General features: G+C 38.0%; 1 protein-coding gene across 5 annotated transcripts in view; it reads left to right on the top strand.

Annotated features, from left to right (window-relative positions):
* Positions 1 to 25,614, top strand: part of SEPTIN11 (septin 11) — a 119,429-nt gene that overhangs the window by 70,927 nt on the left and 22,888 nt on the right. For all 5 annotated transcript variants that reach the window (XM_077143081.1, XM_077143080.1, XM_077143083.1 and 2 more), the window contains 4 exons: positions 991 to 1,177; positions 17,324 to 17,485; positions 20,748 to 20,844; positions 22,026 to 22,194. In XM_077143081.1, coding sequence (XP_076999196.1) covers positions 991 to 1,177; positions 17,324 to 17,485; positions 20,748 to 20,844; positions 22,026 to 22,194 — 615 coding nt within the window. The remainder of the gene's footprint in view (positions 1 to 990; positions 1,178 to 17,323; positions 17,486 to 20,747; positions 20,845 to 22,025; positions 22,195 to 25,614) is intronic.

The following is a 25,614-nucleotide window of genomic DNA, read 5'->3' as shown; positions in this document are numbered from 1 at the left end:
GATTTTGAAGCTCAATTTTTGGCCTAGCAGGAAAGAAGGCAGTGATCTCTCAGCAGTATCTTCCATGGGTGTCCATGGGTGTTTTAGTTTGCTAAAGCTGACAAAATACAATATACCAAAAATGGGTTGGCTTTTACAATGGGGGTTTATTAATTTACAAGTTTACAGTTTTGAGGCCATGGAAATGTCCAAATCAAAGCATCATCAGGATGGTACCTTCTTCCTAAAGAAAGGCTGCTGGCAATCTGGGACTCCTTTGACACATGGGAAGGCACATGACAATGTCTACTGGTTGCTCCCTTCTCTTCTGGGTTTCGTTGCTTCTGGCTTCTGACAGGACTGGCTTCCTCTTTGAGCTTCTGGAGTTTTCTTTTAGCTTCTGTCTCTGTTAAGCTTTTTGGCTTTTCTCTCTGACCTTGTTTGGGGCTTTTTTCTGTGTCTTCTCTCTGCCTTTTGCCCTCTAATAAAGGACTGCAGTAAGATTAATACCCAACCAGAATTAGATGGGTCACATCTCAACTTAAGATCCTGTTTCTCAAAGGATTCTATTTACAGTGGGTCCACATCCACAGAAATGGATTAGCTTTAAGAACATGATCTTTTTTGGAATACATTCAGCTTCAAACCATTACAGTGGAAGTGCACCTAATTACAATGTCTTAAAAGGGTGGCTTCCTGTCCAGAGCATCACAGAAAGAAGAATGTTCCAGGTAGAGGGATTGGCACGAGCAGAGGCATGGAGGCCGACAAGAACTTGATGTTTGCGGGCAGCTGTAAGCATTGTGCTTTGTTGCCCCAGAAAGGGTGGGCTGGGAGGGAGTGGGGAGAGATGAGGCTGGCTGGAGAGGTATTCTAGGACTTCTATCAGGGAAGAGAGACCATGGGAGAATATTAGTGGATTGTACTCTGCTGAACTGTAAAAGAGGTTTGAGACTAGATACATGGCTGATTTGAAAATGTTTGAAAAAATGTTATTCTTCTGTATTCTAGCTATAAGCCAATAGTGGAGTATATTGATGCCCAATTTGAGGCCTACCTGCAAGAGGAATTGAAGATCAAACGTTCTCTCTTTAACTACCATGATACAAGGATCCATGCCTGTCTCTACTTCATTGCCCCTACAGGACATTCACTAAAGTCCCTGGACCTGGTCACTATGAAAAAGCTGGACAGTAAGGTACATGCTGCCACGCTGATTACCATTCCCTCTCCTTCTACATCATCTTTATCCTAAGGCCCTAATCATTCTCTGCTTTCAGTGTAATTTGTTCTTTTCTGGATTATGGAAAGCTTTGGGTTTAGCAAAGTGAGAAAAATGCTTCAGAATTTTTTCTGGATGAAAGGCAAAAAACAAAACATAGGTTTGTTACAAAGCCATAGGTTTGTTACAAAGTATTTTTACTTCTTATGTTAGCACCAGTGTTATTTCACTTCTGTTAAGGTTTGGGGAATTACATACAGTAGATGTCTAAATGATCACAAGAAGGTTAAATTTAAACTTAAAAGGGAGATTGAAATAAAGATTCAAGGTTTTTTTGTTTTTTTGTTTTTAACTTTCTCTAAATATCTGTTTTCAAGATTTTTTAAAAGTTGTGCTTTAATTCAGAGCTTGGACCAAAAAACAGTGCTAATTTTTTTCCAATGTGATAACAGTCAGCTTTTTGGATTTTAAAACTGAACAGCATGTGTTTGTTCAAAAGAAGTAAAATCTTAGTTTTAGTTTGACCCCTGAGCTTTTTACATTTACCATTGTTTTATAATATTTGAAGGAAAATGTGGCATCCTACTTTACAATTAATTTGATTTTCTATTTTGCAATAAATGGAAGGCAATTAATCTAAAATAAAAAAGCAAATGACAACAAGAACAACCATAAATTAAGCTCAAGTGTTTTCTTTTAGATTTGAACCCTTTTTAAAATTTAAGAATCTTGTCATCTTTAGTGGGCTTGTTGAGTGCATTTTTTTTTTTTTTGCCCAAACAATACCGTTTAACACTGCTTTCTCTCCAGAGGGACAAAATCATGAGAAAATGTTCAAAAGATCAGCCTTGCCTATGGCCTCTCTGTGAACCAGCCATAGGGGCCTGGACTGACTGAAACAGAGCCAGGATTCTTGGCCTTCCAGCTTGCACAGAGGCATTGGTTTACAGAAAAAATATTCTAATGGCCTGAAAGGATGAGGGCAACTAGAGTACTCTTGGGAGAATAAATTAAAATATTTTTTCATTGCATTTGATTCATCTGCAGTTAGAGACTGGGAGCTGTGCTGGTGGCCACAGCCGCTGACGGTGGAAGCGAGCCCAGTGATGAGCCCTGCTCTCCGCACTACTGAGTCCTTCAGGCACGGCTCGATGCCGCTGTGGTCTGGAGTGCCCGGCTTTCCACAGGTGTTCTGAAGGGAGTCAATGAGATGGCTCCTTAAGCAGGCAGCAGAGTATCCTGACCACACTCAGGATAATACCCAACTATATGTTTACTAGGGTTGATTTTTTTTTTTAAAAGAACAGAGAAAAGCCGACCAAACAAGCACAACCAAAAACCCACAAAGCAGGCTAAATTTTCAAAGAACTGATATTATTGTAGAGTTGGAGAGCAAGGCAGTTTCAGAAAGATGTTATTGTCTAAGTTTTGTTTATATAAGTAAAGTGAAGCATTAAGGCGCATATGATAATTTCAGAAAAGACTTTCAAACCCCTGATACAGAGGCAAAAGAGATTTTGATTCTAAATTGCTGATCAAATTGGCTAAGAAAATATGAATGACTGCCATTTGGTCTCTGTTGATATAAATTGGATACTAAGTGTGTAAAATACTTAGCCAACAAGAATAACAAGGGAAATTTTTCATTCCTCATGTCTTGATCCAAACAATTCCCCTCTTTAAATCATGTATTTCTCTGTTTGCCATTTGCTGGAGGAAGCCTAAGTGTGATAAAATTAAGAATTGGTTGAGAAATGGGTTGAATAGGTGTTTGGTTCATCAGGGATTTGTGAATTGGCCTTTGGGATAAGAGGAGAAGCAAAGGAATGCTGACTTAACCTGAAAAACCTCTCTAAGAACTTGATCCCTTTCTCTTTATTCCCTGGCTCAGAATGCTTTCCCGTACCAATTCTGATTCCCTTTTCACCTGAAATAGGTGGAAAGAATGATCTCAGGTTCACGTATCAGTAGCATCTCATTGAAACCTCTATCCCTTTCCAGGAAATAGAAGAAAATTAATCTTAAAAAGTGAAATTTAAAATGTATTTAGGTCACATGACCAAGAAGATGGCATAAGATGCTCCAGGACGCTTTCCCCCACAGAATCTTTGAACCTCTAGCAGAACTGGCAGAGGAATCTTCCCTAAAACTCCAGAAAACAGTTAAAGGGTTGCAGTAATTGAGCAAGGCTGAATCAAGAAAACACAGCTTTATGAACAATAGGAGAACCTCGTGGCACCCTTACTGTCCCTCCTCCACCATTTCCCTGGTGCATTGTGGAGCCAGCTTATACTTCCTCCATGGGCCCCTGGTCCTATTCTAGAGTGCAGGGTAGCCACTGTGCACATACTGGGTGCCTGTGTGTTGGTTCCAATCTATTGGGTAGGAATCTCCTCTTTGGCTCAGCCTCCCAGGACTTGCCCTGCAGGCAAAAGCAGTTTGCAGTGCAAGGAATATTAAGTGGAAGCAGACTGCAGCAAAAGATGACCTGCTTTAAGTATACAATAGAGCACCCAGGATGGGGAGAAAGTCTATTACATAGGCAGTAGAGGGGGTATTCAAATTCATATAAAAGAAGGAATTCCTAAGGCCATGTACAAACACAAGTCCTGAACAAAACTCAGGCTCAGAAAAAAAGAAAGTACACAGCACTTCACATTCACTTCAGCCTAATCTTGATAGGCTCTGAAGGACAGCACCACCAGCCAATTCAGAACCAATTTGCAGACTGTGAAAGGTGTTTTTGTAAGGATAAAAAAGAGTAAACAGAGCCTAAGAGACCTGTGGGACACCATTAAGCATACCAATATGTGCATTATGAGAATCCTATGAGGAGAAAAAAAGAGAGAAAGGGGTAGATGGAATAGTCAAAGAAATAATAGAAGAAAACTTCCCATATTTAAAGAAAGACATAAACATACACAATCAGGAAACCCAGTGAAACCTAAACAGGATGTAGTTGAAGAGAACCATGTCAAGACGTATAGAAGTAGAAGTATCAAGTGCTATTTTACTTTGCAAAAGCTGCTGGAATGCAATATACCAGAAACACAGTATTAAAAAGGGGAATCTATTAAGTTGCAAATTTACAGTTGTAAGACCATGATAATGTCCACATTAAGGCAAGGCTATAAAAATGTCCAAACTAAGGCATCCAGGGTCAGATACCTTGGCTCAAGAAGGCGATGACGTTTGGGGTTTCTCTCTCAGCTGGTAAGGCATATGGCGACGTCTGCTAGCTTTCTGTTCAGGCTCCTTCAGTAGCTTCCCTGGGGGCATTTTCTTTATGCATTTCCAAAGGTCTCTGGCTTTGTGGGCTCTGTCAGTTCTGTTGGCTCTGTCTAAAGCTTTTTCCAAAATGGTTCCCTCTTAAAGGACTACAGTAAGCAACCCCACCTTGAATGAGTGGAGACACATGTCTTTGGAAACCATCTAATCAAAAGTTACCACCAACAACTGGGTAGGTCACATTTCCATGGAAACAGAAAGATTCCACCCAGCAATACCGAGTAGAGGACATGGCTTTTCTTGGGTACATAATAGCTTCAAACTGGCACAAATTTCAAGGACAAGGAGAGAGTTCTAAAAGCTGCAAGAGAGAAGCAACATGTTAGATACAAGAGAGCCCCAATAAGATTATTAAGTGCTGATTATTTCTAATGCAAGAAGGCAATGGAACAAACTATTTAAAGTGTTGAGTTTTTTTTGTTGTTGTTGTTTGTTTGTTTGCATGGGCAGGCACCGGGAATCGAACCCGGGTCTCCGGCATGGCAGGTGAGATGAGCCACCGTGGCCCGCCCTAAAGTGTTGAGAAAAAAGAATTACCAACCAAGAATTTTGTATCTACCAAGACTGTCTTTCAGTAATAAGGAAGAGATGAATATATTCCTAGATAAACAAAAGGTGAGGGAGTTCATCACTACTAGACTTAACCTACAAGCAATGCTAAAGGGTGTCCTTTAGGTTGAAAGAAAAGGACACCAGGTAGTGGTTCAAGATAGCAAAAAGAAATACGAACCTCTGATAAAGGTAATCATCTGGGTAATTATAAATGCCAGTACTATTGCATTGTATATTTTGGAATGTAATAGTATTTGTACTTCTCAAAGATTCAAAAATGCAAATGCATAAAAAAGTAATGATGAATCTATCATTTTGGACATACAATGTACAAAGATAGATTTTTAAAAAGTAAAACGAAAAAATGGGAGAGTGAAAGGGCATATGACCAGTGCATTTTATGCTATTGAAGTTCACTTGGTAGCAGAATCAGATGTGATTATTACAGACATAGGATGTTAAATTTTAGCCCTGTGATGATCATAAAGAAAATATATGAAAAATATGTATGGGAAGAAATGAGAAGAGACTCACAGGGTGCAATACAAAGAAACAAAAAGTCAAATAAATATGAAAGTAGGCATTAACAGAAGAAATAAAAGGGATTCATTTTGGTATACCTGTTTGGTAGAAGATCAAATAGGAAAGTGGCCAGAAGAAGAGCCTACATTATCAGTAGTTACTATAAATGTATATAGATTAAACTCTGCAGTAAAAAGGCAGAGATTGGCAGGAGGAATAGAAAAGTATGACCCAACTATATGCTGTTTATAAGGGACACTCACCTTAAATTCAAGGACAAAACTATGTTGGAACTGAAAGGATGGGGAAAAAAATTTTATTAGGTAAATAGTAATGAAAAGAGAGCTGGGGAGAGATTAAGGTTTTCACAGACAAAGAAGTCCTGAAAGAATTTGTCAATGAGAGACCAGCCCTACAAGAAATACTAAGAGGAGTTCTGCTGGCTGAAAAAAAGACAGGAGAGGGAGGTCTGGAAGAGGGCATGGAATTGAAGAGTACCACCAAGAGCAATTTAAAGAATACAAAGAGGGAAAGAATATATAGATCTGACAAATAAATAAAAAAGATAAGGTGGAATCAAGAAACACCTTTTCAGTAATAACTTTGAATGTTAACAGACTAAACTTACAAATTAAAAGATACAGATTGGCAGAATGGACTAAGAAATATAATCTAGCTGTATCCTGCTTACAAGAGACTCATCTTAGACACAAGGATACAAATAGATTGAAAGTGAATGGATGGGAAAAGATTTTCCACACAAGTTGTAACCAAAAGAAAGCAGGAGTAGTTATATTAATATCAGACAAAATAGACTTTAAATGTAAAGACATCATAGGAGACAAAGAAGAGCACTATACACTAATTAAAGGGTCAATTCACCAAGAAGATATAACAATCATAAATGTTTATGCTCCCAATCAGGGAGCTCCAAAGTACATGAGACAGACATTGGCAAAACTGAATGGAGTGGTAGATGTTTCAACGATAATAGTAGGAGACTTCAGTACACCACTATCCTCTGTAGACAGAACAACAAGACAGAAGATCAACAAGGAAACAGAGAAGTTATTTAACTTCATTGATAAATGAATTAGACCTAACAAATATATAGGTCATTGCACCCCAAAGCACAAGGTTATACATTCTTCTCTAGTGTTCATGGAACATTTTCCAGGGTAAATTGTATGCTGGGGCAGAGAACAGGTCTTTATAAATATGAAAATATTGAAGTTATTCAGAGCACTTTCTCTGATCACAATGGAATGAAGTGGGATCTCAATAACCATCAAAGAACGAGAACATTCATGAATATATGAAAATTAAATTACACACTCTTAAACAACCAGTCAGCCAAAGAAGAAATTGGTAGATAAATCAGTAGCTATCAAGATGAATGAAAATGAGAATACAACTTATCAGAACTTATGAAATGTGGCAAAAGCTGTGATGAGACGGAGATATATTGCCATAAATGCTTATATTAAAAAACAAGAAAGAGCAAAAATCGAGGACTTAACAGCAAACCTGGAGGAACTTGAGAAGGAACAGCAAACTAACCCCAAAGCCAATAGGAGAAGAGAAATAACAAAGATTAAAACAGAGATGAATGGGAGAACAAAAGAACAATAGAAAGAATCAATAAAACCAAAAGTTGGTTCTTTGAGAAAATCAGTAAAATTGATGGGCCACTAGCAAGACTGACAAAGAAAAAAAGAGAGAGGATGCAAATAAACAAAATCAGAAATGAGAAGGGATGCATTACCACAGAGCCTGAAGAAATAAAAGACATGATAAGAGGATACTATGAACAACTATGCACCAACAAACTAGACAACTTAGATGAAATGGACAAATTCATGAAGACGCACAGATAAGCTACACTGACACAGGAAGAGATAGAAGATCTCAACAAATTAATCACAAGTAAAAAGATTCAAACAGTTATCAAAAATCTTCCTACAAAGAAAAGCCCAGGGCCAGATGGCTTCATAGGAGAATTTTATCAAACATTCCAGAAAGAACTAACACCAATCCTGTTCAAACTTTTCCAAGAAATTGAGGAAAAAGGCAATCTACCTACCTCATTTTATGAAGCTAATATCATTTTAATACCCAAACCGGGTAAAGATGTTATAAGAAAGGAAAACTACAGGCCAATCTCCCTAATGAACATAGATGCAAAAATTCTCAATAAAATATTAGCAAATCAAATCCAAGAGCACATTAAAAGAATTATACACCATGATCAAGTGGAGTTTATACCGGAATGCAAGGATAGTTCAACATAAGAAAATCAATTAAGGTAATAGAGCACATTAACAAATTGAAAGGGAAAAAATCACATGATCATCTTAATTGATGCTGAAAAAGCATTTGACAAAATTCAGCATCCTTTTATGATAGAAACACTGCAAAAGATAGGAATCAAAGGTAACTACCTCAATATGATAAAGGGAATATATGAAAAACCAATAGTTAGCATTGTACTCAATATTGGGAGACTGAAAGCTTTTCCCCCAAAGATCAGGTACAAGATAAGGGTGCCCACTGTCACCACTGTTATTCAACATTGGGCTAGAAGTACTAGCTAGAGCAGCCAGGAAGGACACAGAAATAAAAGGCATCCAAATTGGAAAGGAAAAAGTAAAACTCTCATTATTTGCAGATGATATGATACTATACTTGGAAAGTCCTGAGAAATCTACCGCAAAGTTACTTGAGCTAATAAAGAAATTCAGCAATGTGGTGGGATATAAAATTAATATGCAAAAATCAGTAGCATTTCTATACACAAGCAATAACCTATCTGTGGAGTCAGTTAAGGAGAAAATTCTATTCAAAACAGCAACTAAAAAAATAAAATAGGAATGAACCTAACCAGGGGCATAAAGGACTTGTACACAGAAAACTACATAACATTGCTAAAAGAAATCAAAGGAGATCTAAGTAGGTGGAAAGATATTCCCTGCTCATGGATAGGAAGGCTAAATATAGTTAAAATGTCAGTTCTCCCCAAATTGATCTACAGATTCAACACAGTCCCCAATCAAAATTCCAACAACCTACTTTGAAGATTTGGAAAAGCTAACTACCAAATTCATCTGGAAGGGAAAGAGACCCCAAATAGCTAAAAGCATCCTAAAAAAGAAGAATGAAGTGGGAGGATTAACACTCCCTGACTTTAAAACCTAGCATAAAGCCACAGTGGTCAAATTCACCATGGTACTGGCAAAAAGACAAAGCATTGACCAGTGAAATTGAATCAAGAGTGCAGAAATAGACCACCAAATCTATGGTCAACTGATTTTTGACAAGGCCCCCAAATCCTCTGAACTGGGACAAAATAGACTTTTCAATAATTGGGCATGGAAGAACTGGATATCAATAGCCAAGAGAATGAAAGAGGACCCCTATCTGACACCCTATACAAAAATTAACTCAAAGTGCATTAAACACCTAAATATAAGAACTAGCACCTTAAAGCATCTAGAAGAAACTGTAGGGAAACATCTTCAACACCTAGTAACAGGAGGTAGTTTCCTAAACATTACACCCAAAGCACAAGCACAAAAGAACAGTTGATGAATGGGAACTCCTCAAAATCAAATGCTTCTGCACCTCAAAAGACTTTGTCAAAAAGGTGAAGAGGCAGCCAACTCAGTGGGAGAAAATATTTGGAAATCACATGTTGGACAAGGGTTTGATTTACTGTATATACAAAGAAATCACAAAACTCAACAAAAGAACAAACAACCCAATTATAAAATGGGCTAAAGATATGAATAGGCATTTTTCTGAGGAACAAATACAGATGGCTCAAAAGCACGTGAAGAGATGCTCCTTTTCATTAGTATTAAGGGAAATGCAGATCAAGACTACAATGAGATACCACCTCATACCTATAACAATGGCTGCTATTAAACAAATAGGAAACTATAAATGTTGGAGAGAATGTGGAGAAACTGGGACACTTATGCACTGTTGGTGGGAATGTATAATGGTGAGCCACTGTGAAAACCTGTTTGACAGGCTAAATATCGAGTTGCCCCATGACCCAGAAATAGCACTACTTGGTATATACCCAGAACAGCTGAAAGCAACAGCACAAAGAGACATTTGCACACTGATGTTCATGGCAGCCTTATTCACAATTGCCAAAAGATGGAAACAAACCAAATGCCCATCAACAGACAAGTGGATCAACAAAATGAGATATATACATATGATGAAATATTATGCACCAGTAAGACAAAATGATGTCCTGAAGCACATGACAAGATGGATGAGCCTTGAGGACATACTGCTGAGTAAAATTAGCCAGACACAAAAGGATAGATACTGTATGATTCTACTTCTATGACCACCATAAAGATATAATCAGAGGCTTATAATACAGAATTTAGGGAACTTAGAGATACATAGAAACGAGAGATGGGAGAACTAGCTATTCTAGTTAATTAGCTAATGAGGTTGAACTCCAAGAGAAGGAGTGAAGGAGTGAGAGGCATGAAGGTGATTCTGTAGTGAGTCTGGAAGTAATATTACCATATTGAAGGTGAACAAGATTGAAAGGGGTGTATAGACCTACCTTTCCCATTGATTCACACTAGAAATATGAATTAGTTCTCTTAAGAATTACTTCAAAGATACCATTCTTGTATAAAGAGTATTTAAGTCCAGGGTACAGGGGGAAGCTTGCTATTGCATGCTATGAGCTGTGTTCCAAAGGAAACCATCAGTACTAACACAGCAACAGCATATTTATTTATCAGTAAATAATGGGGTGAGGGACAAGAGTTAAGAGGAAGTTTAGATTTCCTGTTTCATGAGGATATATTTATTGGTTTTCTTTCTCTTGGGTACAATGAAATTTTCAAAATTGAGAATGTTGATGGACTGTGGACTTTGGGCCCTCTACATGATGCCCGATGAATGCCATGGCTGAAGGATGCACTGTTGGAGAAGTAGATTGGTGAACGATGGTATATATTCATGAATGAAGGTTGTGCTGCTACATAAAGGAATAAAGTCGTGAGGCATGCAACGATGTGAATGAACATGTGGGACATTTGGTGATACAAAATAAGCCAGAAACAAAAGAAAAAGAATGGTATGGTCTAAATCTTTAGAAAATGCTTATAAGAAAACAGGGGCCTAGACTGTAAGCTTTTGATCAGACAAATTAAGTCCAAAGTGAGATGAATATTTCTGGATTTTGAGAGGCTGTTTTATATATTATATAACCTGATATTTAGAGATAAGAATGAAGCTGAACAGGTTGGGGTTAAAGTAATTCAGAACATTGGAGTAAGGAAGACAGTGTCTATATTTTAGAACCTCATATATTCTTTGATACCAATGGAAGAAAGGTTTTCTTGATCTGGAACTGAAATTTCCTGTAGTGCATAATCTAATTCAGCCTATCTGTATAGCTCATTTGAACAATTGAAACACAGGGAGCACAGAATAAGAAACAGGTCCTTCAATCCTGTATAGATTATTGTAATACCTGGAAACATTCTAGAGTATATTAAACAGATAATCAAAAAATATTGGCAAAGTCCCCTGAGGGATGGGAGAAAGAATATGAAACTATTAAACCTAACAATCAGGGAATCCCATGATCTTGTGTCAAACTTTAGGGACACCAAAATCAATAGGCCATGCCCTCAATCATGAGGCTTATTCTTGTGAAGCTTATGTAGGTAGCGTAGAAGTTTAGACTACCTATAGGCATGCCAAGAGTTACTTTTGGAGGACCTCTGTTGTTGCTCAGATGTTGCCTCAGTCTTTCTAGGCCCAGCTCTGCAAGTGAAATCATTGCCTTCCCCTCTGCTTGGGACATGACATCCAAGGGTGAAAGTTTCCCTAGCGACATGGGAGATGATTCCCAGGGATGAACCCAGACTTGGGACCCTGGGATCAGCAATTACATCCTGACCAAAAGGGGGAAAAGAAGTATAACTGATAGAGTATCAGTGGCAGAGGCAGTTCAAATATAGCCAAGAGACTACTCTGGAGGTTGCTCTTATGCAAGCTTCAGGTAGACCTTACTATCTATCATAAACTGCCATACCCCAACCAGGACCTTTCCAGGCAATCCTAAAGAACACTTAGGGCAATAAAAAAGATTCCACAAGGGTTCCATGAACTAGAGTAATTTTCCAGAATCCTTCAACCTCTAGATGGGACCCTGGTCCAGATAAGCCCTGAACCTAGCCCAGCCTCTCCAGGACATCAGATAGTTCCATCTCCCTACTCCATATTAGTGATAGACCCTCCTAATATAAAAAATTTAGAATAGTGATAGCCCACACAACCCTAAAGAGAGGTATGGAAAGATCAAAGGTGATGGTGGAGTTATACATAGAAGATATATGAACAAATGAATATGAATTCTGAATCATTAAATTGATATCTCTTTTAGTCTCCAATATTTTAGAGCAGTGAGAAGTAAAAACCTAAAATTGCGAAATTGTCAAACCCATGTCAAACTCTGAAATATGTTCTATAACTAATTGTGGTGCTGTGCTTTGAAATTTATAGTATTTTTCTATATGTGCTATTTTTCACAAAAGAAGAAGGAAAGAAAGTCGATTGTAATGATAAAAAAATATTTAAGGCCTCTAGCCTCCTATATTCTGGAGCAGCTAGAAGGAAGAATACGAGAGGATCGTATGGTAGCCCATGACAAACTCTGGGTTCTGTCCTGTAACTACTGTTGAAGAGTGCTTTGAAAACTATTGCTTTTTTATTTCTTTGCTTTGTATATTTGTTATACTATACAATAAAAAGTTAAAAAAAAAAAAAAAAAAAGAGAGCTGGATCATGTGGGAGACCCGGGTTCCATTTCTGGAACCACCACCACCACCCCTCCCCCACCGCCAAAAGGAAAAGAGAGAGAGAGCTGGAGTAGCTATACTAATATCAGATAAAATTGATTTTACACAAAAAAACAGTTATGAGGGACAAAGAAGGTCACTATTTACTGGTGAAGAGGTCAATTCAATAAGAAGACAACAAATATAAATATATATGCACCTAATGGCAGAGCCCCAAATATTTGAAGCAAATATTGACAAATTTGCAAGGAGTAGTGGACAGTTTTCCCTTAATAGTAGGAGACTTTAACACACCATTTTCAGTAATAGATAGAACATCAAGACAAAAGATCAATAAGGAAATAGCTGACCTGAATAATACTATAAACCAAGTAGACTTAACAAATGTAAAACACTTTATACAACAGCAGCAGAATATACGTCCTTCTCTACTGCACATAGATGCTTCTCCAGGATAGATCATATATTAGATCACAAAACAAGTGTCAGAAATTTAAAAATATTGAATTGATACAATGTATCTTCTCTGACCACAGTGGAATGATCTAGAAATCAATAGAGGGATAATTAGAAAATTCACAAATATGTGGAAATTTAACAACATACTCTTAAACAACAAATGGATCTACGAAGAAATCACAAGGGAATTTAGGAAATATCTTAAGTCACATGGAAATGAAAGCACATTATACCAGAACTTACGGGATGGAACAATGGCAATACTGAGAGGAAAATTTATTGCTTTAAATGCTTAAAAAGAAGAAAGATCTCAAATAAGATATCACCCCCCAAGGAGGATCTAGAAAAAGAGAAGCAAACTAAACTCAAAGCAAAAGTTAGACTGGAGGTAAATGAAATTGACAATTTAAAAATATTAGAGAAGATAGGATTTAACAACAACAGAAACAAGAGACTCAAACCAAAAGTTCATTCTGTGAAAAGATCAATAAAATTGACAACCCTTTCACTAGCTTGACAAAAAAGAGAAGATGCCATTAACTAAAATAAAAAATGAGGACATTACTACCAACCCCACTAAACTAATAAGGAGTATAAGAAAATATACGAACTACTGTCCACCAATGAACTAGAAACCTAGTTGAAATGGACAATTTCCTAGAAACACACACACTCTCCATACTGAATGAAGAAGAAACAGAAGATCTCAACAAAGCAATTAAAAGTAATGAGATGGGACTGATAATCAAAAACAAAGAAAAGCCCAGGACCAGATGGCGTCACTGGTGAATTTAACCAACTATTCAAACTTTTCCAGAAAAACAGAAGAGGAGGAAACATTCCTTAACTCCTTCTACAAGGCCAACATCACCTTAATACCACAGCCAGATAAAGATGGCACAAGGAAAGAAAATTATAGACTAATATAATTGTTGTATATGAATATAGATGCAAAAATCTTCAGCAAAACACTAGCAAACCAAATCCATTAGCACATTAAAATAATTATATATCATGATCATGTGAGGTTTATCACAGGTATGCAAAGTTTGTTCAGAATAAGAGAATCAATTTAATATAGCACAATGATAGTATGGAAATAAGGAAAAATTAAATGAAGGAAATAAAACCACATGGTCATCTCAATTGAAGCAGAAGAATCATTTGACAAAAATGACTGCTTCTTGGTGAAATACTTAGAAAACTAGTAGTAGAAGGGAAGTGCATGAAGGGCATATATGAAGAACCCACAGCTAACACATACTCATTGGAGAGAGATGAAACCTTTCCCCTGAAGATCAAGCGCAAGATAGGAATGTCCACTGACACCACTGTTGTTCACTGTTGTATTGGAAGTTCTAGCCATAACAGTTAAGGAAGAGAAATAAAAGGAATCCAAATTGAAAAGGAAGAAGTAAAACTTTCCCTGTTTGCGGATACAGTGATCTTACATGTAGAAATTTCTGAAAAAATCTACAACAAAGCCATTAGCGCTTATAAAGGAACTCTGCAAAACACAAGAATCAGTAGTGTTTCTATAGTAGTTAATGAACAATCTGAAGAGGCAACCAAAGTTAAAAATTCCACGTGGAATAAGTTTAATCAAGGACATAAAAAACTGTCAATGGGGTGCACAGATGCCTTTCATACAGGAGACCCGGGTTCGATTCTCAGAACATGCCCCCCAAAAAACAACAACAACAAAACAAATACAAACAAAAAAACTGTGAGTGGAAAACTACAAAGCTTTGCTGAAAGTAATCAAAGAAGACCTAAATAAATTGAAGGATATTCCTTATTTATGGGTTGGAAGGGTAAATATTTATTTAGATGTCATTTGTACCCAAAGCAATTTACAGATTCCATACATTCCTAATTAAAATTCCAACAGAGTCCTTTGCAGAAATGGAAAAGTCAGTCATCAAATTTAAGGAGACCTGATTAGCCAGAATCATCTTGAAAAAGAACAGAGTTGGAGGACTCTCATTACCTGATTTTTAAACTTCTTACAAAAACCTACAATAATTAAAACAGCACAGTCCTGGAACAAGGACAGATATATAAACCAATGGAATCAAATTAAGAATCCAGAAGTAAACCCTCATATCTATGACCAGTTGATTTTTGACAAGTTTTCCCAGTCCACTCAGTAGGGAAAGAATATTCTCTTAAACAAATAGGGTTGAGAAAACTAGATATCTATAAGCAAAAAAATGAAAAAGGCCCCTACCTCACACTATATATAAAAATTAACTTAAAATAGATCAAAGCTCTAAATATAGGGGCTAAAACTATAAAATTATTAGAAGGAAACATAGGGAAGCATCTTTAGGACCTTGTGATAGGCATAGTTTCTTAGACTTCACACCAAAAGCATGGACAACAGAAGAAAATATAGATAAATTGGACTCCATCAAAATTAAAAACTTTTCAGCATGAAAAGACTGAATCATGAAAATAAAAAGGCAGCCTGCAGATTGGGAGAAAATATTTGGAAATCACTTATCTGAGAAGGGTTTACTATCTAATACATAAAAAGAGAAAGCATGTAAGTCAACAACAAAAAGACAAATAACCCAATTTAAAAACTGGGAAAAAAGACTTGTAGAAACATTTCTCCTTGGAAGATCTACAAATGGCCAATAAGTACATAGAAAAAAAAATAGTTTCCTTAACATTAGCTATTAAGGAAATACAAATCAAAATCATAAGATACCATTTCAAACTTAATAGAATGGCATTTTAAAAACAGAAAATAGCCATTGTTAGGAGGATGTGAAGAAACAGGAACACTCGTCATTGTTGGTGGGAGTGTTTAACGGTGCATCCTCCATGGAAAACAGTTTAGCAGTTCTTCAGAAAGTTAAGTATAGAATTACCATGAATCTGGCAATCCCATTTCTAGGTATACATCGAAAGAATTGAAAGAATTGAAGAGATATCTGCACACCAGTGTTCATAGAGGCATGACTCATAATTGTCAAAAGATGAAAGCAACTCAAATATCCATCAGCAGATAAATGGAGAAACAAAATGTGGTGTGTATATATATAAATATATACACAACGGAATGTTATTCAGCTGTGAGAAGGATTGATGTTTTGATAAATGGAACAACATGGATGACCCTTGAAGAAATCGTGCTGAGTGAAATACACCAAGCACAATGGACAAGTATTGTATGAACTCACTGATATGAATGATTAGAATAAGCAAATTCATAGAGTCAGAAACTAGAATACAAGTTACCCTGAGCTGGGTTAGTAATAGAGAACAAGGAGTTAATGCTTAATTGGTACAGAGTTCTGTTTGGGGTGATGGAAAAATTTGGTAATGGATAGTGGTAATGGTAGCACAAAATTGTAAATGTAAATTGATACTAACAAATAAAACATTTGGATGTGGTTAGAAAGGGAAATTTTAAGTTATATTTATATTACTAGAATAAAAATTTATTTAAAAACTCACAGGAGTGTACAACAAACACAGTGAGCCCTGATGTAAATTATGGACCATAGTTAATAGTATAATCGTAACAAAGTTACCACTAATGGGGGGTATATGGGAATTCTGTATTTTGTATATGTTTTATTTACATGTATTTTCTGTAATAAAAAAAATCATTGAAAAATAATAAAGTAAAAAGAAAACACCTTTGAAAAAATGTGTGCAGGGGACAGGACTGGGGGCAGTTTGGAAAAGACTGTCTCACCTCAGGGTTTGAAAGCTGTGGTCTGGGATGTCCTTTCCTTTTTTTTTTTTTTGACATCGACAGGCTCTGGGCATCGAAACCAGGTCTCTGGTATGGTAGGCGAGGACTCTGCCACTGAGTCACTGTGGCCTGCCCTGTCCTTTCATTTTGTTTTGGCTTTTTCTCAATTGTTCAAATTCTGACTTTTCCCCTGCTCTTTGTAACTGATACTTTGAAATTGAGCCCTGCCTTTGGTGCTAAGTCTCATTCTGGCATGGAGGAGTAATTCGATAGAAGCTCTTTTTTAAGATATGAATTTATATAATTTAAAAGTACGTGAAACCATTTTTGTCTTGGTTAATGCTTAGATTCTCCTTTCTAAGCTGATTCAGATCATCAGATCATCAGAAGAGAAAGCATCTTGAGAGGTCTAAAAGTAGTTCTTGGTTATTCAAAGAATACGTTTCTTTGTTTTTTGCTGTTTGTCATAGAATAGTAACACTTCCTTTTTATTCTGTAAAGGAGAATTAGGTGACATAAGAGAGGAAATTACAAATATGCTTTCAGTGTAGGATGAGAGGAAATAAAAGTGCTCAGAGATGGAACGAAAAGATTATCCTTTGTCTTAATTTTGCACTATGTGGAAAGTCTGATTTTCAATATCATCACCATTTTTTTACCATGAGGTTTACAATTTTATTTATTTTTTTGCTGTATTTTATTCACAATGTTTAATTGTGTAAAACGGACTTCTTTGTTTTATAGGTGAACATCATTCCAATAATTGCAAAAGCTGACACAATTGCCAAGAATGAATTACACAAATTCAAGAGTAAGATCATGAGTGAACTAGTCAGCAATGGTGTCCAGATATATCAGTTCCCCACAGATGAAGAAACGGTGGCAGAGATTAATGCAACAATGAGTGTAAGTCCTAAACAAGAAGGGACCAACACGTGCTTTTCCCGAAAGCTCTTTTTAGTAACAGCGTTGTAGAGTAGCTGGAACAGTGCTCTAGGAATCTGATGTCTTTGTAGTCCAATTCTGTCACTATACCCCTCTGCTCATCAGTTTCGCCATCTGACAAATAAGAGTCAGACAAGATGATCTCAAATATTTTTCCAGCTCTAACAGCTATGATTTCTGTGGTAAATCTTATGGGATGGAAATGCTAGCACCATTTCTCACAAAGCAGCTTGAAGGAAATAGATATCTGTTGTGTCTGCCAGGGTTGACAGAAATATGCCTCTCTACTCCCATCAGTGGTTTTTGCCTTTCCCTCCTTTTTATTTTTCTTAACCCTTCCTGAATTATTAGGTAAACTGGTAGTTGAGAGTACAATTTCCATATCACAGAGAACTGGACAGAGACATGATTAAAGCTATGATTGTTTTTGTAAGTATGTTTGTGAACTCTCTCCTGGTGAACTTCTTTCCTGCCACTTGGTACCCGAATCTTTTCCGCTGCTCTTATTTGTATCTCATATTCATGGGTCAGCCACGAGCTCCAATGACTATACATATATATATTTTGTTAATTGTGGGATGCAAAACGTCTGCAAAACGCAGCATTCTCAACACATAGTAGATGCCCAATAATGATTGTTGGAATTCTTAGATTTTTAGGTTAGCTTCAATGAAAAGTAACTAGAGACTATTAAATAGCTTGGCATTTCTTGAAAACATGCTAAATAATGATTCATAAGTGTGCTGGTGACAGGGGAAGGAGTCTAGATTTTTCAGTTTATGGTTGTTGAGATATGCTCCACTTTCCTTAGAAGATGTAATCATGAAAAATTGTTTCTAATCAAATCATTATTAAATGTACTAAAGGCATTTAGTTTTTTTGGCTTTTTTAATAACAGCCTTATTGAAGTATAATTGACATACCATATAATTCCCCATTTAAACTGTATAATTTAATGTGTTTTTGTATATTCAGAGTTGTACAACAATCATTTAAAAATCAATTTTTAATTAATTTTTAAAAAAAAATTACGAGAAAGAAACACAAACATTCTTAACATATGCTCATTCCATTCTACATATATAATCAGTAATTCACAATATCATCATATAGTTGCATATTCATCATGATCATTTCTTAGAACATTTGCATCAATTCAGAAAAAGAAATAAAAAGACAACAGGAAAATAAAATGAAACCAGAAAAAAAAATTACACATACCATACCCCTTACCCCTCCCTTTCATTGATCACTAGCATTTCAAACTAAATTTATGTTGACAGTTGTTCCCCCTATTATTTATTTTTATTCCATATGTTCTACTCGTCTGTTGATGAGGTAGAAAAAAGGAGCATCAGACACGAAGTTTTCACAATCACACAGTCACATTGTGCAAGCTATATCATTATACAGTCATCTTCAAGAAACATGGCTCAATCAATTTATTTTTATCACCCTGAAAAGAAACCCTATACCTTTTAGTAATGATCTCTCACTTCCCCAGCCCTGGGGTAGATTAGGTAACCACTAATCTACTTTCTCTCTAGATTTCTTGTTCCAGATGTTGCCCATAAATGGAATCATCTGAGACTCATCTAGAGAATTAGATGATTTGGCCAAATCCATACAAATAGTTAATAGGGGCACTGAAATATCAACCCAATTTACCTGATCCCCAGTCCTGTGTTGTTTGCCACTGTGATTTGGGGGATCAGAGTTATCCCACAGAACGACTTCTATTTCTTCAGTTCAGCATAAGAACTTTGTATTGCCATTCTTAAGGGAGGAATTCTTTCTTTAAATTGTTTCCAATATGACTAGAATGTTGAAAGAAAACATAACTTCCTCCCTGACCTCTGGGACTGACAGTGTGTGAGTTTAAAATTTAGGGTCTCATTAGTCCAGAGATGGTTGAGCTCCACTCTGCCCTTGTCTGGTCACTCTTTGAGTTCTGTGACCCACTCTGACTATCACACTTCTGCGTTTGGGAAGTAAAGGAGCTGGACTCCTTGGCACACACAGCCGGAAGAAACCAGAGAGCAAGTTTCTCCTGGGAAATAAAAGGTGTGAACGGTGTGAAAGGAGAGCAAAATAGGCTTCTTTTCAAAAGATAATACCAAGACTAATGGGCAACAGAGCAGTGAGGGATTTTGGCCCAATATAAGGGGAATGTTTAACTGTCAGAGCCTTGATAATGGAAGAAACACTTTACTGAAGTAGTGAGTTCCCATGTGAGTGGTTGGTGGGCAACAGATTCTGTTTCAGCTGACTCAGAGGAAATTCAAATATAGGATCAAACTACATAATATGTAAGATCTCTTCTACTTCTAAAATTGATGAACATCATAATAATGGTTTTACCCAGCACTTATGGGGCATTTACTGTGCGCCAGCCACTGTTCAAGGGCTTAATGTTTAATTCTCAGAACAGTTCTGTGGATAAGTACTAGTAGTATTCCTGTCTCACATGCAAGGAAACTGTAGCATAGCACTTAAGGTTGCACAGCTGTCAGCAGTGCGGACAGGATTTGGTAGCCAGGTAGTTTAGCTCTAGAGTCATACTCTCAATGTTTATACTAAGCACACCCAAGCAGAGGCATACACTTGTTTTAGAGGATGGTCAGAACACAGGCAGAGCTAGCTAACTGGTATAAACCTGCTATTTGAAAGGATTTTGGAGTACCGTGAATGAATAACATCTAATTTTTTCTTCTCAATTTGAGTCAGTTTGCATGATGAAACTAAATTTGTGTTAAATCTCTTGGAAAGAAAATATCCATGCTTCTTGGTTCTCTTTTTCTCTATCGCTTTGATAGAACTGGAGATCTTTGACATTCCTAAGTTAAACTTGCTCTTTACCAGGAAAGTTTTAGGCTCTTCATTGATAACGATTCCTGATGATGGAATCCTGTACGTGATGCAGAAATCTGAGGAAAACAAATTTCACTGGGGGTTGCTTTTCTTACTACATTTGAGAGAGAAAGCGATTCCCTTGGCCATTATATAAAAATGTCGGCCAGAAGGGTCCCATTGCTCCTTAACTTTAGGGAAGACAGAAAAAGCATGTGTTCTTCCTTCCTTCCTACAGTGTGAGATGTACTAGAAATTTCAGATATCTGGTCACTTAATAGAGGCCTCAAGTAGGAGGGAGAGTGTTGCTGATGGAGAACCGATCTTGGCCGGGGCTGTGGAAGATGACTACTCTGCTTCTCTCGGTTGGCAGGTCCATCTCCCATTTGCAGTGGTCGGCAGCACGGAAGAGGTGAAGATCGGCAACAAGATGGCAAAGGCCAGGCAGTACCCTTGGGGTGTGGTGCAGGGTATGTGCACATCACAGGGAAGGGCTTCTTCCTATTTAACCCATGTGGTAACTCTCCATAGTTCTTTCTTTAGCATCTTGCTTGGGGAGGTCCTCAGCAGTGGGCAGGCAGAGGGAGTGGTGGGGTTTCACCACTGACAATCATGTTCCATGGAATGAGGAAGAAAGAAATGGTGACCAGGTAGCTAGACAATGGAGAGAAATGTCTGCTAAGCCCTGGTGCCAATCAGGTGGCCCCTCAATAATGCATGTTGTATGGGGCAGTCAGTGTAGTTTTGATAGAAAAGCATTCTTCCCTAAGAGTTTGAATAAGTTTCATAAGCAAAGTATGAGAAAGCTTCAAAAACTTTTCTTAGCAAACAGGAGGATACTTGTTTCTTCATCATCTCTGAAAAAGTTATCTTCTAATGAAATGTTACTTCAATAAATATTAGCAGTATGGGAGTGTCTGGCCTATACTTGGCTTTGTGGGTCATGATCACAGTGTCTAACCTAAAGAAGCTTCTTGTATGTCACTTAGAAGGGCTTAGGACTCCCATTACCTACCTTTGTGTGTTTTTGAAGGAAGGCTATAGAAAGTTCCCTCATTTGTTCAAGATGTATAAGTCCTCCTTTTCCTTTGTTCTATGTAAAGGCAATATATTTGTGGAAAGTAATGAGAATTTTTCCTAAGAAAATTTGCTTAATTTTTCTGAATCCACCCAATTTCTCTACAATAAGAAAACTCCTTTCCTCATAGTGTTGATAAAATTAAATGATACAGTATATATTAAACTCCTTGTACACTGCCAGACTGCGTGGAGTAGTAGAAATAGCCCTGGCTTTGGAGCCAGGTGTAACTGTTTGAATCTAGACTCTGCTACCTCTCATTGAGAGGCCATCTTGCTTAACAGAGTCATAGTGCTTGTGTACCTATAACTAGTTGCAATGTCTACCTTGTAAGATTATCATAAAGAGTAAAAAAAATATTTGTGGAGCTCCTCCGCAGCCCCCTGCACTGAGTGGGCCCTTGACAGTCACCATTGTCATCGCCAGCATTAAGGTCAATGCTTTCATTAGCAATGCAGGGAGAATCCTACCAAAAGGGTCTTGGAGATTTCAGGAGTGAGAGTAACTTCAGATTAAAAATCTGACATTGCTGCTGAACCCTCGTCCCCTACTTTCTTTTAAAATCTCCTGCAGTCGAGAATGAAAACCATTGTGATTTTGTGAAACTCCGGGAGATGCTGATCCGAGTGAACATGGAAGACCTGCGAGAACAGACTCACACTCGACACTATGAACTCTACCGGCGGTGTAAGCTCGAGGAGATGGGCTTCAAAGACACGGATCCTGATAGCAAGCCGTTCAGGTAGGAGGGGCTTAGCGAGCAGATGCTTCCTAGACAGTGGTGGGAGCGATGCATTGGCACATCACAGAAATGCCTTGTTGGATCATCAGTGAAGAAGGGATCTGTTAGGGGAAGAATAGTACATATTGCCAGGCATTGCAATAACCACTTTTTTTTTTGCATTATTTCAATTAACTGAAGTAATAGTTGTCATTATTATCTCCCTCATTTTACTGATGATGCCCAAGGTCCCTACAGTAGTAAGTGATGGGGGTGGGTTTCAAACCCTAATAGTCTGACTCCTGATCCCATCACGTTCTTAACCATTATACTTGCAGAGGTAGAAAGCCCTTTAAAAGGTATAGCTGCTAATTACAGGTTTCTCCATTCATGGTTTTTTTTTTTTGGCATGGGCAGGTACCGGGAATCAAACCTGGGTCTCTGGCATGGCAGACAAGAACTCTGTCTGCTGAGCCACCATGGCCCACCCTCTCCGTTCATTTTTTACCAAAGAGGTTTAGCTTTCCAGGCTCTTATTTTATGAGGCACTCCTACTGGTTTTCAGTGGTTCATGACAATTGATGAGTGGGAAAAAAAATATTTTTAGAAAATTTCTTATGTATTTTCCTACATAATTAATGGGTGACTATGAAGAGGCAAAGTGTGAAGGGGAGAGTCAAGTAAAAATGCCCAAGCAATAACCCAGTCTCTTTCAAAACCCAGTGATAGGGAAAGGGTGTGCAGGGTTGGCTACTGCTTGCTTCTCCAGGCCTGGAGAATAGTGGGACTGTCCTGGGTAATGGTAGAAGGTGGAGCTGCCAGGAGAGATTCTTTACTTTCTGATCCAAGAGAGGGTCTCTTTGTCCACACTGAGCCCAAGCAATTTCTTACTAGGGATTTTGATTGAGGTGATATGTCTGGGCTTGAAACCTCCACCCAGTGCGGGGGGGTGGGGGGGGCACAGTTGTTTGTAGTTGACTGTTTTCCTCTGTTGTGGATGGTCCTGTAACCCACACTCTGATGTCCAGGAGACAGCTGGCTTTAGAACCTGAGGTAGCCAGTTCTCAGTATGGGCAGATTCCTTCCCCTTGGGTCTGACTGACCATAAGAATGTGAGGGGTTTATTTTGCTGGAAGTGCCTTAGAGATGGTTAAGTAGTGTCTGAGCTGGTACTCTGATGTCCAGGACATGGTACCATGGTACTGTGGAATGCTGTGTGTATTTGGCAAGAACAAATAAAGACCCCAGCCAAAGGGCTAGAGCTTCTGACCAAGACTGTCTCATTAAATTCTGTGCTTAGGCTTGTAAAGCTGACCATTTCCAACCACGTAAATATCACTTTTTGTGGCAAGGTATAGGATTCCTTTTTGTTTACACTGGTTAGCTAATTGAGCATTGTAATGTATTCAACAGAAAATAATCATACACAATTAAGCTGATTCTGTGGTTGCTAATTCTAATGAAAATGATTTTCACGGGGTACAGGCTATCTTTGTTGTTCCAGAGTATTTGTTTTCATGCTTAGAGATGGAGCAAAGGGAGCTGCAATAAATAAAGTGGAACGCATTTACTCCTCGCCCTTGTTGAAGTCCAGGCAGTGTTTAAGAGTACTGGGCTAGGAGTCAGGAGTCTGGGTTCTGCTACTACTCTGATCCTTAACCTCTCTAGGCCTCTGTTTTTTCATCTATATAATGAGGAGTTGAACTAGATAAGGAGTCACGTTTAGTAAAAGGACTTTTCCTGTAGAGGGCCTGATAGTAAATATTTCAGGTTCTGTGTGCCATATAGTATCTGCTATAACCAATCAACTCGGCTGTTGTAGTGCCAGAGCAACCACAGACAAGACATAACTGATTGGATATTTGTGTTAAAAAGAACAACTGATTTACCAAAACAGGTGGCAGGCCACTTGGCCCTCATGCTGTAGACTGCCAAACCTTGGATTACATCCTAACTTGGGGCCCATGAAGAGCCTGCAATTTTTTTTTTTGACTATTCCTTAAGTTTGTTAGAGATTATTCTACTCCCCTATTCCTCCTGTCAAGTTAATACCATTCAGCACATATTGGTCCTTTTCAGCTCTAAAATTTGAAGAGTCATTGATACAATCCTGCTCCAAGTGGCCTCTGTCTCCTGCTGGGACAGGGGTGGCCAAGCCTTCTGCCATCTTCACTAGGTCTCCTTAGGTTCTCAGAAACCCAGAATGGAGAGGATTACCTGCTGCTCCTGGCATGTAGCTTTCTATGCTATCTCTGTTGCTGGTATTTTAATTAAGGCACCTGCTGCAATCCCGTAACTGCCCATAAGAGGGAAAGTGGAGCTGGATACATCAGTAGGGCTTATGCTAGAACTTCTTTTATCCATGTTTCCCCTTTCCCCTTTGATTCTATTTCTACTGGCCTTATGGTTGAGTAGATACCATGTATCTATCTAATTAATTCATTGCCAAGGCTTTTACTTTTTTCCCTAAATAAGATCATAAGAAGTAGAAAAAAGTAGACCTTATACAAATGAATACCTTCTGTCATCCCAACAATTGGGTTCATGTTTTCCATTTAAACTGGAAACAGTTTCTCCTTTAGAAATCCACTCATTCAAACTCAGATGTCCCTCCTGTTCAGAAAAGGTTATTTAGAACATAAAGTGTGGCTTTGAACTACACATCTTAGCAAATAGCAGTGTGAACTGAATTTCATTTTCCTTTTTTTGGAAACCTCTACTTTAGAAGGGACTCAGTCCTTGCATTTGAGGAATTTCAGGAATCCCCATCACTTCCTGTGAACCTGAAACCATACCGAGGGAGCAGTGGAGTGGAGTGCTGAAGGATGAAGGAATTAAGGAAAAGAAACCACAGTTGATTTCCCAGAAGTCCATCCTTGAAGTCACCCTGTCTGGACACTCTAAGAAGATCTTTTCCATATGAATTTAGACTCAGCCCAGAGAAGCATAAATAAGGAGCTTAAGACTTTATATTCTCAAAGCAATGGATTCCTGTGTGGTGCACAATGCAGTTCATCCTTCCCTTCCTGCATTCTGTGTCCATCATGTGCCCTGAGGTTCCACTTGTATTTATACTGTATTTGTAGAGCAGAGAGTGACCTCAAAGGCTAAGTCTAGTATATGACAACCATTACCTGTATATTATGTCTGGGTGAGCATAGTAAAGGGCTGTTTGGAAGCTGTGGGAACATACCACAGGCAATAGAGCTAACTGAGCCTGAACCTGGCATTCACCTTAAACCTGCCTACATACAAAGTTGTGTCTTTCTTATCTAGTAGCAGGATATATTCTGGTATCAGCCTGCTTTTTCCTGTGCCCATCTTTGCCACTTGCTGCCCTGTAGGCTTAGAACTCATGCTTCAACACAGCCAAGCACACATGCCTTCCCTAGACCCAGGGCCCTCCTTTACCCAGAGCCAGCTCCTTTTCTTGCTAGCATT

The sequence above is a fragment of the Tamandua tetradactyla genome, chromosome 24, assembly GCF_023851605.1.
Source record: "Tamandua tetradactyla isolate mTamTet1 chromosome 24, mTamTet1.pri, whole genome shotgun sequence".
NCBI lineage: Eukaryota > Metazoa > Chordata > Mammalia > Pilosa > Myrmecophagidae > Tamandua > Tamandua tetradactyla.
The sequence above is the reverse complement of the archived record's forward strand: the minus strand, read 5'-3'. Positions and strand labels throughout refer to the sequence as shown.